At 40.2% G+C, this 24,995-nt stretch overlaps 1 protein-coding gene across 2 annotated transcripts in view; it reads right to left on the bottom strand.

Annotated features, from left to right (window-relative positions):
- The window catches only part of LOC114552389 (RNA-binding protein Musashi homolog 2), a 354,101-nt gene that overhangs the window by 310,096 nt on the left and 19,010 nt on the right, over positions 1-24,995 (bottom strand). For both annotated transcript variants that reach the window (XM_028573129.1, XM_028573130.1), the window contains exon 5: positions 20,184-20,225. In XM_028573129.1, coding sequence (XP_028428930.1) covers positions 20,184-20,225 — 42 coding nt within the window. The remainder of the gene's footprint in view (positions 1-20,183; positions 20,226-24,995) is intronic.

The raw sequence follows: 24,995 nt of genomic DNA, 5'->3' as shown, positions 1-24,995 counted from the left end.
CCCCCCTCCGGGTAGATCCAGGCGTAATAATATACGAATCGTTGGGGTGCCAGAGGGCCATAATTGTAGCACAACTGCAGTCTCCGTGCTGCTGAAAGAAGCTTTCCAGCTGGAAAATCCCCCTCTATTGGATAGAGCACACCAGACTTTACAACCGCCACCGAAACAAGGGGCCCCACTTCATTACTTTCCTGACTGCTCCAATATCCTGCGTCTTGCCAGAGAACGGCGGAAGGTGAAGGTGAACGACATAACTGTCTCGGTCTTGCCGGATTACACAGCAAGAGTTGCCCGTGCACAAGCAGCATTCAACGGCATTAGACAGCAGTTGCGTGGGATTGAGGGGCTCAGATTTACGTCTTCGTATCACCCACAATGGAGTGGAGAAATTTTTCACCTCGCCTGAAGAAGCCCAGAAGTACATTTCCCAGGACATTACAAGGCAAGCAACAAATACTGACCGTTAACTGTCTCTCACTGAAGAGGAGGATTTTCTTTACTCAGTCTGACAAACTCATAAATTAGGTGAAGTGCCATTATGATGTAAATTTAACGTCAGTGCACGCCTATTACTGCGGACTGTTTACAGTAGGCTATAGGCCTACACTATTTTTACACTACCTGTGTTATTTAGGTGACGGTTACGTTCAGTGTTGTTAGACTGTAATGTTGTTTTCGACAAACACAGGGGGCTACTTATCTCTATAGCTGAGGTGACCTTGCATAAACTTAATACCCCGAATGGGTGTAAAGATTAAGTGCCAAGTCAATGTCACAATGCTAAGGTGTGTGTGTGTGTGTGTGTGTGTGTGTGTGTGTGTGTGTGTGTGTGTGTGTGTGTGTGTGTGTGTGTGCGCGCAGCGCTGTGTCTGTGTGTGTCTGTGCCTGTGTGTGTGTTGTGCGCCGGGCAGCAGTGTTATGTGTTATGCAGCACATCACACCTTAAATCATTTTAAGTTAAGCCTACCTGGAGAGGTTTGCTGTAGTATCTAGCGGTCTCTTCATGTCATTGATGTGTGTACAAGCATAAATAACTTAATGTCAGTTTACCAAACCTTTTTTGAAGTGATTGTTTTACGTTTTGATATCTACGGCCTAATAGTTTTTTCATGTTCTGTTGAGTTTAGCATTTAGCTGGTTAGTTCCTCTATTATAAGCACAATGCATGGATATTCTATGTTAGGGAGAAGCTCGAGAAGCTACTATTTATCTTTAGATATACTTTTTATTTTTTGACATAGCAGTTAGTGTGACTACAGGCGGGATTGCTACATGTCCAATTTCATTTGTGAGCTGGAATGTTAAGGGGATGAACCATTTGTGAAACGCAAGAAAGTTCTGACACATGTACAGCAGCTAAAAGTAGATATTGCCTTCCTTCAGGTGACCCACTTGAGAGTATCTGACCATGCATGCTTGCATGCTGGATGGGTTGGTGAGGTTTATCACTCAAAGTGTCATGCTAATTCAAGAGGGGCAGCACTTCTTATTGGTAAGCATGTACCTTGTATCATTTCTCAGATCAATGCAGACCCTGCAGGCAGATATGTCATTGTTACGGGCAAATTGTATAACACCCCAGTTATTTTAGCAATCGTTTATGCACCCAATTGGGATAACGCTGCATTCTTTACCAATCTCTTTTCTCTTATCTGCCTGATTTAAACAAACATCATTTGATAATAGGTGGAGACATGAACTGTATGCTAGCTCCTAACTTAGATCATAGCTCTGTTAGGAATATGCCGATCTCTAAAGCTGCCCATTCAATTTGGTTGTTTCTCGACACCTATGGTGTTGCTGATGTTTGGAAGTATTCTTTTTTCTCCGCTGTCCACAAAACATTTTCTCGCATTGATTACATTTTCATGGACAGGCGTCTTCTCTCTTCAGTTCAATAAAAGAAAGTTCTGTGGCATTCATTGTTTGTGTTTGTTCATGTTTAACCTGAGCCAGACCGACAACAAAGATAGCAATAATATCACATCCATACAGGGATAGTAGTATACAGTTGTTAAAACATAATAAAATATATGACACACTGATATCGGATCGGTACTCGGTATCGGCCGATACGTAAGTTCGGAATCGGTATCGGGAAGCAAAAAATGGTATCGGGCCATCTCTAGTATGGATGCACTCTTGACTCTAGACACCAGCTGTGCAGTTTATGTCTGTATTGTTTTATTTTCTTTAACTTTATAACAGTCGTATAACTGCTATATATTATGCTTTGTGTGTGAACTTAATTGAATCATGAGAGGCTAAGCTTTCAATTGTTATGTCGCGTGGCTGTATATTTTGAAGATTTAATGTATAAGCGTAAAGTTATAAAAACCTTTATGAGTGGAGGTTACAGCGACGTTACAGCAAAACGTGCCGTCCATGGTACAGTGATCCTAGAGAGGTTAAACCATCACCTGCCACCAATCGGAAGGATGTAAAGATTCGGTGGAAAAGTATTATGTTGATGTGAGAGTCTATTTATAGATCAGGTTTATGGTAGAGATTTGTCCACTAAGAGACAGAACTAACCCAGCTGAGGCTGTCCTAAGAGCCTCCGCTGCTTTTACTTAAAGCCTTCTTAAGTGCTTGTTGCATGCAGGTGGTAATTGCACTATTTATCTTCACCGCTAAGTAATTACACTCAACACTATTTGTTATTGGAAGGAACAGGATTGTGATTGAGTGGGTTACAGCAGGAGGTCATTTGACGATTGAAGGAGGGGCAGACTGGTGGCTTCAGATTGAGCGGAGTGTGTCAGAATTACAACCTGGTGTATGTGCAGTATGATTATAGAGCACAGAATCCTCTGCAACACATTATTACAACGGTGATCTAAAAGTGTGCACAGGGTTAGGCAGTGTGAGAGACATGACTGATGACACGATGAACAGACTGCTCTGAACACAATCACATGTTAGGAGCCTCACAGCTGATGGAAAAAGTAACACACATGACATTTATGAAACTGACTTTATTATCTGCTATGTGTTCTGCTCAGTCAACTGATCGCTATAGAAGTTAAATCTGGGGACAAAACTACTGTATAATGGGTGTGTCAGATGTTTGATGAAATCATCCAAAAAAAAAAAAAAACTTATTTTGCATATTTTGCACTAGCAAGTTGAATTGTAAGCTCTCTTTTTCTGCTAAGTTCATAGCTTTCAGCTGGACAGGTGACACATGTCACTATATAGATGAGAACTGTGTAACTAATAGAATTTCTGAACTTCAAAATTATCAATGGCTAATCAATAATCCTTCAATCATCAAACCTATATACCCTTTTACAAAACTACAACAAAAGCAAAAACAAACCATGTGGTGAGACACTGTGTGTGTGTGTGTGTGTGTGTGTGTGTGTGAGAGAGAGGAGGAGGGGGGTGTGACAAGATGTAGTCTAGCCCAAAGACTATAAAAATGGTTACTCCTGTGAGCTGCACAAAACTATTTAGCCTCAAGAGGGTGGTAGTGGTGCTGGGTGCAGCGCCGTGTGGCTAGGGCTAGCCGGTTAACTTTCAGGCTAACATCTTACAGACCAAAGGAACACACTAGCTACTTTGCTATGGGCTAGTGGTTTAATTATTCACGCACATGTTTGCGTGTGTGCGTGTAGAGTGGGAGAGAGAGAGAGAGAGAAATGAAGGGAAAACATGATTGAAAGAAAACACTTGGAAATCTTGATCTCTGTGGGGTTGAAAATAATCACTCTCTTTGTTCAGTCGAGATTCTCACTTAACGCGAATCTGAGGTTTTGTTTAACGACAGTGCTATTCTCCGCTCCTTTTTGCGAGCACACAGCTGACTCCACGTAACTATAATCACGTGTTGGGAATTCGTAGGTATACAGATCCAATTATTGGCAAATTATCAAAGATGTTTTATCAATATTAATAAAGTTATGAATATGTGCATTCATAACTCCACCAAAATGACAAACAAATGGGGCACCACTCTGGAACTCGGGGACCAAAAATCAAACTGTGAGACAGTCTCCTTTAGGTGGTGTTCCCTTTAAAATACAGATCTTAATTAATTTGGTTAATTTATCTGATATTTTCTAGAGGAGTAAAAGGAAGGGTGAATCCAAGCAACGACCTGTTTAACCAGTTTGTTACAAATAAATAATCACAGACAACTATTTAAAATATAATAGAATGTATTAACTTCAAAATCATTAATGGCCAATCAATAATCTTTCGATCAATTAAAACCAGGTTAGCTTATGTGAAACACGTGTTGCAGACAAAAGAACACACTATGGCTCGCAGTGTTGAAGCTGTGTTTCACTCACGTGACTAGGGTTTAGCCGTTAGCTTTTCAGGCTAACGTTTTGCCGACACAGAAATACACAGATCAGGCTATTTCGCTAGGGCTATCCGGTTAGCTTATCTGTTTGTGTGTATGTGGAAGCTAGCGAGGCTGGCTGTTTACAACACGTGTGCGTGTGTGTGTGTATGTGTGTGTGTGTGTGTGTGTGTGTCTGTGTGTGTGTGTGTGTGTGTGTGTGTGTGTGTGAGGTTAGTGAAAGATGAATGAAGCACATTTGAGAGAAAGAAAAACCCACTTAGAGAGAAAAGAAAAGGGCACCTTGAGTCTTGATTTTCGGGCTCCGAAAATAAAAGCTCTTGTATGCTAAGGGGATGTTTACATATTTAGCCTTTCTGGTAAGCCAACAGCTGATCTGTTGCCTACACGGGTCTGGTGGTTTGACTGACTAACGGGAGTTTTGCTCTCCCGCTCAGAAAGTAACTAAGCTCCGTGGAAGGAGCTAGCAATGTAGCATTTACAGTTTACCTAAGCTACATTATTCAACACATCATCAACAATGCACCTTGATCAGTGGTGCTTTCACAGAAAATAGATTGGACTCAGTGGTTCACTCAGATTAATTAATCACACGTACAGCAGTAGCACAAGTATTACCGTAAAACTTCAAATAATAGCCCGGGCTTCTATTTACCCAAATCGCCGAAATGCACCGGCTTGTATTTGAGACAGGCCTCTATAAGAGACAGGCCTTTAATTAACAATAGGAGGTTACCACATTATATAAAAAAAAATGTATTCGTATTATTCGTATTTAATTAATTTTTATAATTAATTCGTTTCGCAGTAAATCTCTCCTCATCCCTGCCGTCACTCACTGTTGCATACACTTCTTTTGCCTTGGCCCTGATCATTTTACGTGAGACTCAGATGCTTTGCCCACATGCTGTGGATCCACTCACACACGCTCACCTCCAGCTCTTCACTGACCTTCCTCCTCCCTCCACCTCGCAGTCTGGCCCTTTTGTCGTCTTCCTCGGACAGACGTTGCAGTTCTGCTTTATGTTTACGCCATTCTCGCACTCTCTTAGGATCCATCGAGAAATGTCTTGCCGCTGCTTTTCCCGAATTTTGTTCGGCAAATTTGACAACTGTCAGCTTAAATGTCAAATCATACTTTTTTCTTTTTGTCTCCATGGTGGTATTGAGAGAATTAAGAAAAACTGAAGACTAAAAGAAAGTTTGTTAACCTGTTTATGTTGCCATAGTGATGAGTCGTTTATGAACAGTTGCGTCTGTCACGTGAAATCAAATCAAAACATAGAACAAACAATCTGACGGGTTTTAAAAGATCAAATACAACCCGACACGAAAAAAAACAAAACAGACCAAGCCTCTATTTCAGACCGGCCTTTATTTACCCAAATCTGTTGTCACACCAGGCGTTTAAAAGAGACAGGCGTCTATTTGGGACTCGGCTATTATTTGAAGTTTTACGGTAATCACCATTATTAATGTCATAACACAATCACAGCATTTGCGATCACAAACATTAACTAGAACTGCAAGCCGTTATGACAGGGTCCAAGCCTCCTGGCGCCAGTCGCCCCCGACGACCCGGATGAGTGCGCAAAAGCGGAACCCAAAGCGTGATGGTGGGGAGGCAAACCTCGGGAAATATCAAGGGTGTGAGCCGTAAGGTCTGCGGTACGTTGCTGTTGCAAATATCCCATTAACATTGATTGAGTAAAAGGACCAAAACTGGTCTACGTTGACTATAGCGCCCCCTAATGGCCGATCTTCGCCAAATTTGGTACAGAGCCTCAGAGCAGCATGCCAAATGAGCACCACAAGTTTCATGTTTATAGCAATTACTATGGCAGAGAAATCGCAATCGAAAGTGTCCCATTTGCATGCATTGAGTTATCTGCCAAACGCATAAACGTTGAATATAGCGCCATTTAATGGCCGATTTTTGCCAAATTTGATACATATCATCGTAGTGGGACGTTGAACAATAATCTGAAGTTTTGTGATTATATCACATACCTGCAAACTCAGAAGGGCTGAAAAAGGTGACACATCACCCACTTAAATGCATTGAGTTATTTGCCAAAATGCATCTACGTTCATTATAGCACCCCCTAATGGTCGATCCTAACCAAATTTGGTACAGAGGCTTGGAGTGTTATGTCGGAAAATATTACGTCGGAAAATTTTGCTCTGATTGTTATTAATTTGGCCGAGATATGCTAAAGTTTGTGTTTTGTGGCTAGCTACGGAAATTTGTTTGGTTGTAAATTGCGCATTGTTTATAGCAAAATTCTTTTGATAACTTTTGGTCAGGTACGTCTGGAGATGCTACGTACAAGGTTTCGTGCAGATCGGTCGCATGGCCTAGGAGGAGTTCAAAAAAGTTAGTTTTGCGTATTGTGCGATATTGCGAAAAAAACTTCTTAGTGGAAATGGGCGTGGCCTATATCATCAGATTCAGCTCGATTCAAGGAACACGTGGGATTCTAAGGTGCGATGTGAAATGTGGGAGTTATAGGCAAAAACACGTTTTACGTCATTATAGCGCCACCTAGTGTTCCATATTTTTGGTATGTGAGGTCCCTGAGCCATTGTACATCTACGCTGTAAATTTGAAGTTGCTCACATTAGTGTAAGTTGTGAATCCAAACCTGGGTCCCATAGGCCACGCCCACTTTGACCAATCAATACCCCACTGTAGGCGTGGCCTCAGGAGTGTCCCTAGATGGTACCTTCAAAATTTCGTAAAAATCGGATGAGACATTCATGAGATATAAACATTTTGTACTTGTGGCACCGCCTAGTGGACAATTTTCGTGAAATTGGTTGGGGAGCCTCACAGGGTCATGCAAACAAGAATCTAAAGTTTTGATAGCATTTATTTTGGCCAAGTTCATGATTTCGTAGCTAGCTACATGAATTTGTTCATGAGTAATTTGTGCAATTTTCATCCATGCAGGTTTGTGGACCTTTGCTGGGCTTTGCTGTAAGCCTGATCAATCAATCAGTGTCATCAACTGAGCTGAGTGTGACACATTATGATTCCAGCTCATCTTTTGTGATCAACAAAGTTAATATGTGAAGTTCTTTTTAAATAATACACCGCCCTGCTCCTTCGCCTTGTGATAAACAAAGTGCAACTTTTGTAACGCAGCAATGTGCACTGAACGTCATTTGACGAGGAACAACCACTCACAGCCGGTATATTTTTTCTTTCGGAAATGTCGTTCTTGAGATATCACAGCTGCAGCTGTGTTTGCAGCAGTTTGGAGTAGAGCTAGGGCGACTTCCGATTTCACCGGAGATATATGGCAGAGTTAGCCTCAAAGAAAACTAAACCTGTCCTGAAGTTATGAAAACATTACAGATTTCAAGATGAGGAAAAAAGTGAGCTGAAAGATGAGGCAAAGTGTAAACACCAAAACCAAGGACCTTATTATAACCTCACTGTAGAAAAAAAAAAGTCATGGCTTAGAGGTGCATCACTGCCACAACGTGGCCTGGAGTTGCTACACTCTCATTATGGGCTCTCTCATGTCAAAACTCCATCCACTGATAAAGATGCACATAAAGCTTCCCTTTTTCCAAACATTTTCTGATTGCAGCTTTTCCAGTGTGTGGATTTGCTGCTTTTGTCTGTTTTAACTGAATATGTTTAGATGTTTGACTGTTGGATAGACAGAGCAAGACATTTAAAGAGGTCACGCACATTTGTTTTTACTATTTTAAGACACTGTATTGATTGAATGGTTAATCAAAACGTTGATTAGTCAAATGATAAATCCATAATGTAAATAATGTTTAGTAGCAGTCGTCATCTGCATTAAGATTGGTCAATAGCTCAAGGGAATCTACTTTTCCAACCTAGAATATAAGAACCCCTAAAAGAGTTCCTCTATCAGTCCACAATGACAGACCCTTCAGCCAGTGTATGGGCTGCTGTTTGTTTGCCAGCAAATTGCTGATCTAAATGAGAGACAGAGACAGAGCAAAAGATGGCCTGGGAGAGTGAGCCAGCCAGCATGCTGCTGCTGCTCCTCTCTCCCCCTTGTCATTCTCCCTCCTGCTCTGCCAGTAATCCCTCACTGCTCGAGAAAAACGGCCTCTAAATTTAGCATCAGATTTATAATGCAGCAGGAAAAGCTGCAGCAAACTAGACAGCCAACCACAGAGAAAGTGAGTCTGCATATATGAGAAAGAGAGACAGAGTGACAGAAAGGAAAAGAGAGAGGGTGGCAAGGGGTGTTGACAGACAGAGGCTGTCTATCACACTGTTCAGGACCAATCAGACGACTCAGTGCTGAGTGGCAGCCAAGAGTACAATCCAGTGCAGAGCCAGAGAGCAACAGTAAGGCATCGAAAGGGAGACAGTGCAGAGAGAGAAAAAGATAAGTAGTAAGAGAGGTAGAGGGGTTATGGCGAGATAGCTGTAGTAAAGAGCTTTAGGGGCAAACCCACAGAGTTTCTCAAGTGCTTGATTTACACCTTTATTTCGGGTGGACAAAGTCCCTTGGTCTTTTTTTAAAGGTGATCATGTTGCTAAAAACATCCCAGCGCTGACCTGCAGTCAGAACAGTTTAAAGACAGATAGTGTTAATGCATTAATCAAAATATGAAACAAGATTGAAACTTTGGCTATCAGAATAAATATGTTTATTATTAAAGTGGACATATTATGCTTTTCCGTATTTTCTTCAAATAACATATTTTAGAGAAATCCCTGTGAGCTAAAACGTTCACATTTCCAACTGTTCTGAACACTCCGGTTTGGTCTGGTTGTGTAGTATTTGGTTTGAAAGCCTTTGTTGATGATTTTTCACGGTATAACGTCCTGCTATATACTCTGTTGCAGTAGCTCCAGCTTCAACTAGTGTAACAACAGCGGAGGCTGCTGTGGAGCGCAGATTCCAGGAAACGGGAGCGGGAGCGGGGCTTAAAGAGACAGAGCATCTCATACAGAGGGTGAATCCATGTACAGCAGCCATGGGCAGTATGAGAAAAATAAAGTGTTTTTACAACATTAAAGCATGTAAACATGTTCTATTGCAAACACAAAATACATGTATTATCCTGAAAATGCTATATAATTGTTTCCCTTTAAGTAACAGAATTAAACTTGCATTCAATTCAATTTTGTTTATAGTATCAAATCATAACAAGCGTTATCTTGAGACACTTTACAGATAGAGTAGGTCTAGACCAGACTATCATTTACAAAGCCCCAACAATTCTAATAATTCCCCCAAGAGCAAGCAGTGCGACAGTGGCAAGGAAAAACTCCCCATTAGGAAGAAACCTCGGACTGACCCAGGCTCTTGGTAGGCGGTGTCTGACAGTGCCGGTTGGGGATGTGATGAACAGTGGCAATAATAGTCACATTAAAGATAATGGAACAGTGACTTCAAATGGTACTCGTAGTAGTTCATGTCATATCAGGGCGCTGCAGGGTGTTACAGGATGTAGCGTGGCACAGCAGAGCATGGATGGACGTAGCAGGAAGTAGCAGGGTTCAGCAGGAAGCAGCATGACATTGCAGGGCACTGCAGAGCTTAGCAGGGAGTGCAGCAGGACCACGGCGACAGCTGCAACCAAGATCTTTGTGCCAATGTACTCCAAGGAAATATGCTGGGTGAAAAAAAACATAAGGACTCCGGGTAGGAAACTCCTCGGAGCTAGGTTAGTAACAACCATTTCTGGGACGGGATGCACACAAATGGAAAGGGAGAGGAGAGAGCAGCTTGAATCCACCTTGGGGGCTACACAGCCTTCAAAAAAGGTACACAGCGGGCAGAACATTTCCTCTGCCATTCTTGATCAGTTAGTGGCTGCTAGCAAAGAGAAAACCTACAGTAACAACTTTTTGAAAAATCGAAAATCGACAGCCTGAGGAAGTATCACCCCTACACTAAAATATCTCCAATATCCCACGTGTTCCTTGAATCTCCGAACTTTGGTTCGAGTAAAGTGCCAAATTTTTTGAAGTCAATCGACTCACACAGTTGTGTAGACATCCCAGTATCAATACACATATTAACCCACGCTTCCTCACGCTTTTAGTGTTCATGCGTATTTACTAACCAGCAATTATCGGGTCGCCGGTGAAAGTCCTCCTGTAGTGTTCTCTGTCCTGCGGTTGTCTCAGTCATGCTGTCTGGCCCTGGCCCCATACATCCATGCCTTGTACCGGGGTTATATTAGCTTCTGTTTCGGGGGAAGGGGGCTTTGCGTTCTCCTTGCCCTGTCACTGCTTGTTAAGTTAAGCTAGGTTAGCCTCCTTGTGTGTGCTTCTCAAATGTACTATCAAATTTGTGGGATTTTTCCCTTAATTGTCCACTTATTTTACCACCTTCCACTGCGAGGTACTTGCTTTTATCTGACACAGTCATAATCAAATAGGACTCTGCCGCTTTCTTGCGACTTTCGGTACCGCTATGATGCCAGGCAACGGGCATGGACATGTGTTCAATTTGACGTGGAATGTCGGAATTTCTGGGTTCCCAGTTGGAAACTATGTCTACGGCATAGACTGAATAAAACAGGTCTATGTTTGGAAATGTCAACTCTGAAAGATATAACGTTATTTGCTCTGTGAAAGACATTGACAAAGATGAAAACTAAGGACATTTACTCGATCATTTTATTTCATTTTAGTTAGTTTTGCAAACAGACATTACAGTTTTAGTTTAGTTATCATTTTTTTGTAATGCCTCGTTTTTATTTTTATTTCAGTTAACGACAATGTTTTTTCCCACGTAGTTTTCGTTATTTCGTTCGTTTTCATTAACGATTATAACCTTGCTTTGAATACTTTATTCTAGACCAATACATCAATTTAAACAAATGGTATTGGTAACATGCCTCCCGAGACTACTGCTTTGACTACTTCTGTTTTGATTATGTAGACTTTTTTTTTTTTTTTTTACAGACAGTCAAGTCACTCACCCAGAGGTTGATTTACTATGGTAAAACTCATAGCAAGTATTTATCATACTTCATATTTACAACAGTTAGATTTTCCAGAGGCTGTATCTGTCCTTACATTGGATCTATTCCTGTGCTAGATTCCAGAAATGGCACCAGTGAAGCAAGTCCCACCCAAGAAGATGGAAAAGCCAACTAGTGCTCAGGATTTCTTTGCCACAAGGAAGTACAACTTGAATGTATTCATTTTTTTCTGGCCAATGCCAGAAAAAATTGTTACCTTATAGACTCAAGAATACATCCATGTCAGACATGGAAGACTCTCTGATTTGAATTTACAACACATAGTACACACACATACATTTAAATAAAATAGCATCACATGACAATTCATGTGACACTAATTTCTGGCCACGAAATACGAATTTGTGGCCACGAAATACGAATTTGTGGCCACAAAATGCTAATGTGTGGCCACAAAATAGTATTTTGGGGATAATGACGTAGCCTAACTATAATGCAGGTAGTTATGTCATCCCTTCACACTAATCTGGACACATTTTCTTATTTATAGTCATCACAAAGCCAGTACCTCAGAGGTCACCATATATTATAAGTACACTAGCAGTTACAGTGGGTTAACATATTCTAACGGCTGCTACTTGTCAGATTTGGTGACCTCTGTTGTACTGGCTCTGTGATGACTCCAAATAAGTAAACATCTGTCCAGATTAGTGTGAAAAGGATGACATAACTTTTAAAGTTTAACTCTTTTATTAAGCAGATACACTGGGGTCACATATTCTGACAATGTACCCAATGTGCTGGTCCATTAAAAATTTAGTTATTTTTCTTTACAGTAGAATATGATTATTTTAAGTTTTAAATGTAGGTCTAGTGTAAGGTTTTAGGTAGGTTATTACAAATGTAACTCATGCATGCAGTCACAAAGAAATACATGTTTAGAAACATTTCAGAGAAAATGTACCGTAATATATTTTATTTACTTCCAGATAAATATATGTTACTATGCCTGAGGTGGTTAATATGGTCACCAGCGGTTTACTCTTTCTCCTTAACCGCAAATAATCATATAGCTTGCACCCGTGGATGTAATGTATTAATGTTTACGCCATTCCCAGCCTAAAATACAATTCAATCAAATAATCTCTGTCCTGTCCTGTCCTTTAGCTTGCTCTGGGTAGCCTATGTGCCCCAAACAAGGATAGCAGAACTGCCCGCATTTAGGCTACGTCGTTATCCCCAAAATACTATTTTGTGCCCACAAATTAGCATTTCGAGGCCACAAATTAGTATATTGTGGCCACAAATTTGTATTTCGTGGCCACAAATTAGCATTCCAAAACCAAGAAATGCTAATTTGTGGCCTCGGAATGCTAATTTGTGGCCACAATATATACAATATATACTTTTTTGGATGTCATGTCTGGGGCTCCATAGAGGAGGATGTGTGTGGGCGAAACAAGCACCGGGGCAGAGGCTACATCTTCTCCCATGCAGAAAGAAAAAGACACCAGAAGCCTAGGTTTCCACATGAGAAAAAGGGGGCTCTGTCTTTGGTTCAGCCCATTTGTTCAACTGCTCATTCATGTCACTCAATGAGAGGGTTCTGGGTGGCTGACTGCAGCCCTCCCTTCCACTGGCTCTTGTGCTGTCCTGCTGGCTGCTGCTTCAACACTGGAAACCACAGTGTGACCCTGCAGCAGTACTGGGATCAGTGAAGTAGGACATGTCTATGGAAAGCTTTACAGGACTAAGGATGACCACTTGGCCTCTTTGTGTTTACACATGGTCCAAAAGGAAAAAAACGGAACCAGACCAGTCAGAACTAAAGTAGCAGGCTATTCAAGTCATTAGCATCAACTGTTTTACAATATTAGTTGGTTTATTACTCCTGTAATCTTTATTTGTATCAGTTTCAGGCAACTGTTAAGCCAAGGTCATTTTACTATAGCGTCAATCAAACTCCCTTTATTGCCTGCAAACATGATTGGGAACAAAACAAGCCGGTCAAGTCATGTTAAAGACTTTAAGTAATGACCTGTAGTTTAAAGCAAATCACAGTCTCTGGTTTGTGGCTTTCATCTTTATTTTATTTATTATTTTGTAGCGGACAATGCCAACTGATTAATAGACAAATGTAAATGAGTCCTCATAAATTGTTTAGAGTTTAAAATTCCAACCAAACAAAGCAGAAGGTAACTGACATCCAGCTGAAAAGTTTGCGATTTGGCACCCCTACAGTATAATTCACTTCTACACTGCTGTGGTAAATGGACAGCTGTACATTTGTTATTATTACATTACTTCATGACCGAAAACTAGTAGTGAGTCGACAACTTTGCTTACACAGCCAAACATTAAGCAAGTGCAACAAGACAAGACAGAGGCTGCTGAACCTGGTTCCGCTCATCCGGCTCCGATTCTGGCACGACACTGCCAACGCTCCACATCAGCATTCCTCCCCGCCCTGGGCCTGAAAACATACTCCTCCCAGCGGTCCAAAGCTCCTGTTCTAGCGGCGTAAACACGGAGCTTCCAGCGCTGGCAGTACGGCTAAATGAGCTAACTAGGTGACGGTAGCTACAGTTAGCAGCAGTTAGTGCTTAGCTTTACTTTAGCAACAAGTACAGCTTTCTTTCCATCAGGAAATTCGTAAATCACCAAGCATCGAGGCAGAGCAGCCAGAGGAACTCAAAAGGTAAAACCAGACAACATTTATCCATAAATATTTTCCACTTTCACCAAAATCAGTGACAGGTGGTGGTGTGTAAAGCGTTTCGCACTTCTCCAACCCACTACCCAAAGTGTGAGAACAGGCTTTCGGGGCGCACAGTGAGAATGACAGGTGTCACAACCTGTTCTTTCATTTACCTGCTGCCTATGTAATTTTCCACTCATCCCATTTCTGCGTCACTCCAACCTCATCTGCTCACCTGATACACAGCTGCTCCTCATCTGCTATAAAGTCACTACTTAAGCCTCCCAGTTCACTTACTCATTGTCAGATTGTTCGGTGTTCAAATGGCAGACTTTCCAATATTCTCCAATTTGATTCTGTTACCAACCCTGCCTGTTCTTGATTCTCCTGCCTTGCAGTGTTCCTGGGAACCAGACCTGCCTTTAGTCACACGATTCCTGCCTCAGACCTGGATTCTGTGAACTGTGTGTGAGCGTGAGCACGCCTTCGTTCAAGCCTTGTGCCTCTCTGTTGCAATCAAAGATTCCCAGCATTCAAGTCAAGAGTGCCATAAAGATAGTGCTATTGTGTTTCCTGCTCACAAAAAAATAAAGGTCATTATTACCAACTGTGCCAGTTTTCAACCTCCCCCATAACAAGAGGCACCGTTCTTCCTATTACAAGTATGATGATGATGTTATTTTAAGGTAAAATAGTTATGCAATGTTGCTTTAAATACAGTTTTCTGATCAACGTCATTACCAAATTCAATGTTTCAGCTATTAGTTACATTTATTAAGTAATGATGGGCCGTGCAATCTCATAAGCACCACAGCATCCCTGACCTTACATAACAATAATCACAAGAATCATCACAATGAGTTCCACACAGAGGGATTGGGCACACAACAACTCATGCGTCTCCTTTCAAAAACCGCTCACAGACTAATTCAGAATGTAGCTGCCTGAGTATTATTACTCAAGTCCTCAGAAACCTCCACTGGCTGTCAAATTGAAATGGCAAAAGCCTAATATGACATGGAAATGAACACTTGTGCATTTGTAATTCAATAAATCACCCACATTTCAAATATACCAATACATCAGGCATAAAACCATCCCTACAATGATGTAATATATTCTGAAGCAGTCACTCTCTGAAGCAATGACCAACTCTGTGATGCACACCTATTGATAAGTTGTTCTGGATAAGACAGCTACCAAATCAGTGATGTAAATGTCAAATTCAACAAGATATGACTATGTCAAAAAGGGGCAGTCATTTGTCTGAGACAAAATTGTTGGTAGGGCTGCTCGATTATGGAAAAAATTATAATCACGTTTATTTCAGTCAATATTGAAATCACGATAATTTAACACGATTACTCGTTGACTTCTGGAAAGATGTTGCAATTATTGAACTTAAACAGTGGAAAAAGTGAAATAAATTAACAGTAAAAAAAAACATACAACTGTGAAATTTGTCTCAATACTTTTCCTATTTAAACTTTATTTTTTCCATTCAGAAAACAAGAGAAAATAAGAATTTACTTGCAAAACGTAATGAGCTAAATAATTGTTTTTCTGGATTATTCTGTTTTTGTGATCGTTGGGAGCCGAAATCATAATCACGATTAAATTCTGATTAATTGCACAGCCCTAACTGTTAGTTTAATCCTGTTCTCACTGGTGCCCAGCATCCTGATCCTACAGTACATAGTCTCATTTCTGGATTTGATATCAGCCTTTTAGTAGAGAGTGAATATCCCACTCTGACATATATATATATATCTGATATATACATATACACACACATATACATATATATATATATATATATATATATATATATACACACATACATACATACATACATACATACATATACACACTCACACATACATATATACACACACACACACATATATATATATATACACATACACACGTATATACACACATACATACATATATATATATATATATATATATATATATATATATATATATATATATATATATATATATATATATATATACATACACACATATACATATATACACATATATATATATACACACATACATACATACATACACACACACACACACAATGTGCTTTGTTAACTTCTTCTTTTAAGTTTACTTTATAATACAACATATATCACAAAGTACCAGAGGGATATTTTACGAAACCTAGATAGTGGGATTGAGCTGGGATTTTCCAGTTATGCTGGCTGAATTTAGCATTGACTCAGTTTAAATAAAATAAGTGGCACATAAGTTACCATGGAGATTTATTCTGTGCAGATAGCCTGCTGCCGACCAGGCAACAGCCAGGCTTTATTAATCCCGGTGCCTTTTCTGTGTAGTCAGCAATCGCTCTGACGGACTTATTTTTATACGCGTGCATTAAAATACCACATGTACAGTTAACTAGAGTATTCAGTTAACTACTATTATTTCTAAATGTATTCATGTCATTATTATGTTTGTGAAGACTGCTGTTCATATTGTTGTTAGAGGTTTGAATATAAATATATTATTGCTGTTGTCGAGACAATTAGAAATGGCTGATGAAGTTGCAAAGGTCTTTTCGCAGAAGTCAGTGATAAGGGCAATATAAAGTCCAAGTCATTTGTATGTATTCCATGAATTTATTACTGTATGCACCACATTGACTTATTGATTGATTGGAGGTCGCCAGGGCTTTTAAGCGGGGGAGCTGAGTTCATGCACTGGGGAAAACTGTCATGTGACTGGTCCTATCGTGACCATCTGGCAGTCACCTAATTTTGTAGGATATCAAACAAATTGTTGTATCATACGAACCCATTTGTAAGAATGTGTTGCCTATATACACGTGTTTCTATATTAACAATTACAATAGTAACAATGGAAGACTGATTAGAGACCAATACGTTGTTAATTATTTTAGTTGATTTGTCTTTTTTATACAATAAAGGATCATGTATGACCATGTGAATTTTATTTTTCATTGTTAGCACACACTTTGTCTTATTTGTCTGTTAATTTGTCTTAGCTTCACTATCTTTACCTTAAAAGGACAAACCAACCATTTAGTAGAGCATGTTTTTAGAAAATGATTTAACCCTTATTAGACTTTTTTGCTATTGTTTAAAGTCACATACATCTGTTCAGTATGACGTCTGAAATATTTACTATACCTATAATGAACAAAGCCTTATGTCTGGAGTGACCAGCTAACTGGCAGGGAGAGAGATTTCTAAACTGCACTTCCTGTCCTTATGTCCACTCGTAATAAAACAGCTCATACCTTAGGAACGATATGACAGAAAATGTTAGTGGTTTTGAAACCTTGACTTTTTCAATCCGTGGTATACCTTGAAAACGGTAATTGGCCCATGCCTACTGCATAGCGATCAAACACCGTATATAAAGATGTAGGATAGACGCTCACCAGATCTGCATTCATTGCTTGATTTGGAGGACAGAAGTTGATTCACGTTTCCCCACTTTTTGCCACAGCTGATAAATTATCCAGACTTCTTTCAGCATTTTGATAGCTGTCCTCCAGAGTGAACAGAACTGCGTCCATGGATGGCAGCAGTGTGTTATACTTAGCAACGGTCTGTTATCAAGAAATAACAGACCGCATTCTACATTAGAATTCAACCAAGCCATGTAATAATTAGGCTGATTCAAGAGTCCTGATCACCCTGTTGGGGTTGTATTCGCTATAACAACCGCCTCGCTCTACGTTATCCCTTACATAACAGACCGCAAAATGCCTTAGAATTCAACCAAGCCATGTAATAATAAGATATTGTGACTCAAAATGTGCTCTACCAAACAGTTGAGCAGAACCTTAAACAGTGAAAATACAGATGCATCTTTTAAATTTTTTTAAACTTCCAATCTAATTCCATTACCTGAATATGGATATATGCTGATACCGATATGGATACCAGAGCTCTTTCTGCATAAAATTTGCTTTGCATTAAATATATTATATATATATATATATATATATATATATATATATATATATATAATATTTAAAACAAAAGTGCAAGAACTGTGTAAAGAAATAAATATCTACACTATCCCAGAAAAAACAACTAAAATTTAAATAACGATGTGCGTTGATGGCTGCGTTCCCATGGAAACCTTGCTAACCTTTAGATAAGTTGGAAAATAGCGATATAAAGCACTGAATTTGATAAATGTACAGTTCATCAGACCACAAATGAAAAAAGACATAGCTAGCTAGCGCACCCCATCGTCCCTCTGCCTCACTCCCCGCTGCTAGGAGACTACTTTGCCAGGAGGAGATTGGGCAGCAGCTCCGGAGACAGACCTTCAGTTAGCAGCTGTAGCTAGTAGGGCTGTTGGAACGAATAGTAAAAAAAAATCATTACTATTCGAATGCTGAAATCACTATACGAATGTGACTTTTTTATAAATATGTTGGCTAATGTTAGCTAATCTCCCTCTTCTCGCCTTGGCCTACACGCATGTGTCACTCATGTCACGTCTTATGAACAATAAGTTAGCGGGAGAATATTCCTGCAAAGTCAGCCTCCTAATTGGAATAAAGACAAGATATTTAGACTATATGTTATAAAAGAATAGACTACTGCAGGAATAAATGCATTTGAAAAGTTTATTTAGGAACTATTTTATAACAGCTGAGATTAAAAATATTTGTTATGGTGTTAACTGCGATTGTTTGAATGACTTACATTTGTGCAGTAGGAAAAAATCAATACCATGACTGCCCTAGCTGTAACAATTCAAATTTAGCCAGCACAAACCCCAGTGCTGGGGTTCGCAATGGGCCTAGTGGGTCTAACTTGTATAACAGCAGCAACAAAAAGTTGAAAGCACAGACTGGGAGTAGGTCAGTCTGATATACGATGATATCTCTCCCTCTCTCTATTAACTTTATATATCCATGTTATATGCTTTTTAAATTTATATAATTTTTCATTTACATGTGTTGCAGTTATATATTTTCAAACCGGGAAGGTCGGTTTTAATAAAAGGGGCTTATGACATCTGACATGTGGCTTTAAATTACAACTGAACATTGAACCCCATTTATAGAAAATACTTATTTTGTGAATATTAGTTTGTATCGCCATTTAGCCGAAAAAATACCGAGATATAATTTTTGGTCCATATCGCCCAGGCCTAGAATTACATCAGTATCGGCACTTGGCAAATCTACTGTTTAAAATGTTTAAAATAGCCACTGTAGCACCAACTACTTATTTCATGTAAGAAAAGAGCCATGACAACACATACAGCATAAAATGAAGCAAAAGTTAAAATAGCTTGTGGCCATGCGAATGATAACTTATGTCCTTTAGAACCACATGTGGAAGTACAACTGTAGGTCCTGTTTAACCTGCAGCCATTCTGCACTGTGCACTGCTCTGCAGCACTCAGCTCCTTTACAGCTTCTGGCTGCACAACCTGGTTCTCTGTGGCTCGAGTTTATTGCTATGAATGTCCTTGTGTCAATATTATGCATATTCAAATAATGAATGCAAAAGCTTCCCACCCTCAGCACCCGAAACAGCTCACGAAAGGAGGGAAATATCAAAGATTTGTTGATATCTGCAAAATAGCACTGTATATGCATGCTGTACTGAATATAAAACCTTTGGTGTTTCCAGGCTTCACAACAGTCACTTACAATGCTGTTGAAACTGCCAGCTTTGACTCAAACACATGTATTTCAAATCAGACAAAAAAGCACAGCGTAGAAACATGCCTCTTGCTGGTAGTCAGTTTTACAGTAACATCCAATCTTAAAGAAAGCACGTTTTCTGGCTTTGAGCACCCTGGCTTTGCCAGCTAACTTTAAAACCTCAACAACCAAAGTTTTTTCTCAACCAACTTTCTCAGTTTGATAATAATCATTCACCAATCAATCACACTGCATCCTTGAGGAACAAACAAAACAAGTGAATTACTGCATGTGCTCATGCAATACGCAAACATCCAATCAAACTGTGTCACATCTTTCTAGTCCCTTGTGTTTCAGCTCAAGGAAATGGGAGGCACCTTTTTGACCAAAAGCTCTGCATCTTCTCTGTGTTTCTTTGATTTATTTCTGATTTTGAGTTCTTTATACACAATGGACACATATACACATGGAAATGGATAGAACCAAAACACCAGACCATCTCATTCTGACAGCAAGTTAAGTTTAAGAATAGGTGAAAACCTCTGCATAGCATAAAGGAAAAAAAGGCCTCTTACCTTGGGTTGAGCACGTCTAGGAAAGGCAACTTTAGGATCAATCTGTAGGAGGGGAAGCACATAACAATGAGTCACTGACCACCAAGACACAGACCGCTCAAATACAGGGGGTAGAGATGCCCCAATCGCCTTTTTAGCCACCGATACTGATTGTCGATCATCAAAGAGGGCCGATACAAATCATTTTGTGTTGTTTTGTTTAGTTATAGCAGCTGATATACTGCAGCTGTATTATAGTGTTTGCCATTTTAGCAAGGGGAGGCTACTTTTTGTCAAAGCACTTTTTGGGCTGTTTTTATTAGTTTGTATGCTCCAACCAATGATGCAGAGAGGAAGATCTTTTTAGAAAAGGTAAATTATATTTGAAATGACATTTGCATCGGATGATTTTTAATTCTTGGGTGGGGATTTTAAAATTGTACTGAAAATGACATTTTAGACCAAAATCATGCAGAGCCTCATCCAACATCCCAGCATGCTCTGAGGCAGCTACTATCCAGTCATGGCCTGGTGGATGTGTGAAGGAGGGTACACAGACTGCAGGCAGCACACATGGTCCCACCTCAGAGAGAGTAGGATCTCCTCAGCCAGACTAGATAGTTTTTTATTGTTTAAAACACCATTTAATATTTTTAAATTGTGCAAGACAGTCCCAGCTGTTTTTACTGACCATTCCTTTGTAATGTTAAACTTAAAAGAGCTTACTGGCATTTTAACCTGGTTTCAACTTTTGAGTGCCTATTTATTTAATTTTAGGGTGTTTTCAGACAAAGAAAGGATGATTTTAGCAGTCTAGGGCTGTGGTAGGATCATGGCAAGACTGAAATCAAGCGTTTGTGTCAACAGTACACACGAGACATCACACGAGACATTACCAGATATATGAAGGACCTGGAGATATAGTGAAACTCAAGAAATTAAGTAAATCCACAGGAAATCGAGGACATATTTAAGTCCTCAAAGTAAAAAATTTGGCTTTAGCCAACCTGCTGAACAGCACTGGTCAGGTCCCGTTTCCAAGCCATCTCAGAGATGGATGCTCCATCTAGCTTTTTCTTTAGCCTGGCGAAAAAGAACGGCAGAGGAGGGTAATCCACACACTGCCTTTCAGACACAGGGCAGGCGATCATGGAGCCCAGTCAGATCCGAAGGCAACTGTAGAGTTTTTTCCCCTCCCTCTACTTGCAACCCAGTCTCACGTCAGTTTGTGATGGCATTACAAAATTAAATCTATTAGAACGTGATACCATTACGTAATTGTGAAGATTTACGTGTTGGGGTCACGTTTTTTATACTAAAGTATTTCAATGAGAAGCATCTTACGTAATCACAGCACGAAACTTTCTGCCACTCGGCTGCAGCAGAGAAGCTGGATACAGCTTTGATATTATTGGTATTTTTAGCCCAATAATCGCTGTTTTAATCAACATTTATTTTTATCACGGTTTATATGTATTTCTTTTAATGTTATTATTTCGGTCTATTTCGGCCAGGGAAGCTGGATTGCTTTGTTGTTTATGTTGATATTTTTAAAACTATAACGCTACATCTTTCAACATGTATTTAACTGTTATCATGGTATGCATTTCTTTATTTTAATAATATTATTTTGGTCTTATTACCGGTGAAATATTACAGTAAATAAGACAGAACAGTAAGCTACGATAGGAGCCGAGCTGGGCGCATTCAAAGCCGATGTCCCACGATGCAATGCAGGCATTCATTCACAGAATCAGACGGCGATCAACGGGGCTATAACGCCAGTATCGCTTCAATGTACGTAAGGGATCATGTAGAGCGTTGTTATAGCGAATACAACAACGATGGGGTGATCAGGACCCCGACGCCAATCTTCTTCCAGCGGATCGATTGATAGCTCTCCTCCGGAGGGAACAGAACTGCGTCCATGGCAACACTCTGCTATGCATGGCAACGGTGTGTTATACTTAGCAACGGTTTGTTATCAAGAAAATAACAAATAACAAACCGCATTGTACATTAGAATATAAGCAAGCCATGTAATAAATATATATAATCAGTAGTTTTGTCACCAGCGACAACACGTTGCTCAGTTTTGTTCCAGTAAGTTATGCATCGTAATAACGTTTAAAAAAAATCAGCTGAAGACTCCGGAAGGCCTGTGTGTAATGTGTTCAATAACTAACAATAACTGTAAAAATGTAAAAATGTCCCCTTGCAGGGTCAATAAAGTATCACTTAATCTTAATCTTACCTCAGGTCTCTGTGGTGAGAAACTCCTGTTTAATAAGCCATTACAGGTGCAAGAGATCCATGCTGCTCTAGAGAGCATGAAGGGACAGCAGGCTCCAGGCATTGATGGCCTAACAGTTGAGTTTTATAAAGCCTTCTGGGATATCTTTGCAAATGATCTTTTAGATGTTTTTACAGTAATGAGTCTGACCTCTGCTGCTGAGCGGTTGTCACACTGCTGCCAAAAAAAGGGAATTTGCAGGACATTAAAAAGTGGCACCCTATTCTGTCCAAAGAGTGATTTATACTTCTGCGTAAAATATACGCCGTGGCTACATACGAATGTATGTGGAGACACAAACCTACGCCAGACCCTACGCCGTAGCCTGACGTGCACCTCTCAAAAAATTTAACTACACGTCGCGGCAACGCACATTGGGGCTTGGTAGCGTTAAATTTCTCCTAACTCATTTCCTGGTTCTCCTTCTCCATAAACAACATGAAATCAAGGAGAGTGTTAACTTTTCCTGCTACAAATTTCCCACCGTGGTCAGAAAGCACAGGAGAGACACTTTGTTTCTCTCACTATGACTCTAGAGTCGCTACTCGCTTCGAAGCTAATCACCGTCACTGTCTCCTCTCTCCCTCGCTCTATCACACACACACACACACACACGCCGGCTTGACGCACACACCAACTCAAAAGTATAAACTTCAGGCCACTTACGTAGGCTACGGCGAAAGCACTGCGTGGAGCCTCTGCAGGTCATCCAACAGGACCAGGCCTACTGTGTGCCTGGCAGGTCCATGTTGGACCATGTCCACCTTATTTGAGATGTTTTCGACGTCTCCAGCTTGTTGGGTTTTAACACTGGTCTGAAATTCTGAAAGTCAAGAAAAGGCTTTTGACCGCGATGAACACAAAGTCATGGAGAAGTTTGGGTTCAGCTCAGTTTTTTTAGTTACGATCAAGGTGTTTTACAGTGAGGTTGAGAATTAAAACAGTAGTCTCTTTGCTTACGAGTGTGCAGAGGCATCCGGCCTGGCTGCGCTCTGTCCGGGAGGCTCCACCCTAGCTCTCAAGAACCCTACCTGAGCTCCTGTCCGATCACTCCATGTGTTTCATCCATCTTTCACCCACTGTTTTTGCACACCCTTACCCAATTATCCTTGTCATGCCCAATTGCACAGATGCACATCTTCATTTCTATTATATTCTGTTCTTGCTCTTTTGCACCTTTCATCTGCCCAACTGTTTTTCTTTTTCTGCCACCTTTGAATCACACAATTTTAGTACACTCTACTGATCTACATCTCTATTTTGACAGCAATTCTGCACTAACTGTATATCGACTCTTTGCCACATTTCAGCATTTTGTGTTGTTTTTATTTTGTTTCATCATGTGAAACTGTATGTTGTGTTGCACGCTTATGCTTTTCTTGGCCAGGTCGTTGTTGCAAATGAGACCCTGTTCAGCCTACCTGGTTAAATAAAGGTTAAATAAAAAAAATAAATAAATAACAATACCCTAGTGTTTCTCAATGGGGGCGGTACTGCCCCCCAGGGGGCTTTCAGAGAATGATGGGGGCACTGGAAGCAATTTTTTAGAAAGGGGGCGTTGAGGTGCCCCTGGGGTTTGTTTTAGGCCCCGTCCACACGTACCAAAACAATCTTTTTTTTACCCGTCTTCCCTGGATTCGTTTCAAGAATAGTTGCGTCCAAACGAATCCACTTGTAAATGACTCAATACGCTACTTCATATGCCAGGCCTATAGGGGACGCTGTTTCTGCTACAGAAATTCACCAAAAAACGGAGAAGAAGAGCATGGTCACTTCCACTTCCCATCATAACATGACTAGCTAGATTATAATTTTCTCTTAATACGTCCGTGGACTATAATAACTTTCACCACTGCTCATTTTATAAAGGCAGCTGCAAGAAAATGTCTTTGTTTACGTTGTATAATGTGCTGTTGGATTGCTTTTTATTTTGCATGATTGCAGCGCGCTAGCAGCGAGCTAACGTTAGCGCGCTAACGTTCGCTAGCTCTAACATCGGCAGAGTCAAACAAACATCAATAATCCATGAAGGATGTCTTTTTAATAATCTATACGTTTTTCTTGCAGTAGCCTTTCTACAATAAGCCGTGGTAAAAGTTACTATAATCCGTTCAAGGAGTTGATAAGCAGATAGATTAGCTAGCTAGTTGATAAGTTATCTACTTCCACTTTATAAACAGATAGCCATAGCAGCTAACGTTAAGGTTACGTCAATGGTTACTTCGCTGCTGGAGCAGTCAGCTACTTTAGCGATGTTTAACGTTGGCTACATAACGTTAGCAATATATCTTGTGTAGAATCCAGAGGGAACGGTCAGGGAGCAGAGACACAGTATTTAGATATAGTGTGACCACGGAGATGGAGATATAGTGTGCTGGTTTGACCACGGAGATGGGACATGCTCGCTTAGCTTCACCGCATTTGTGTGCGTCAGTGGCCGTGGGAGAGGGTGTAAAAGAGGGGTGTGGCGATGACATCATCAATACGGATCCGTATTCACCATCCATACGAAGCCAAACGAGAGCCGTTTTCGGATTTTT

This window comes from Perca flavescens, chromosome 3 (assembly GCF_004354835.1).
Source record: "Perca flavescens isolate YP-PL-M2 chromosome 3, PFLA_1.0, whole genome shotgun sequence".
Classification (NCBI taxonomy): domain Eukaryota; kingdom Metazoa; phylum Chordata; class Actinopteri; order Perciformes; family Percidae; genus Perca; species Perca flavescens.
The sequence above is the reverse complement of the archived record's forward strand: the minus strand, read 5'-3'. Positions and strand labels throughout refer to the sequence as shown.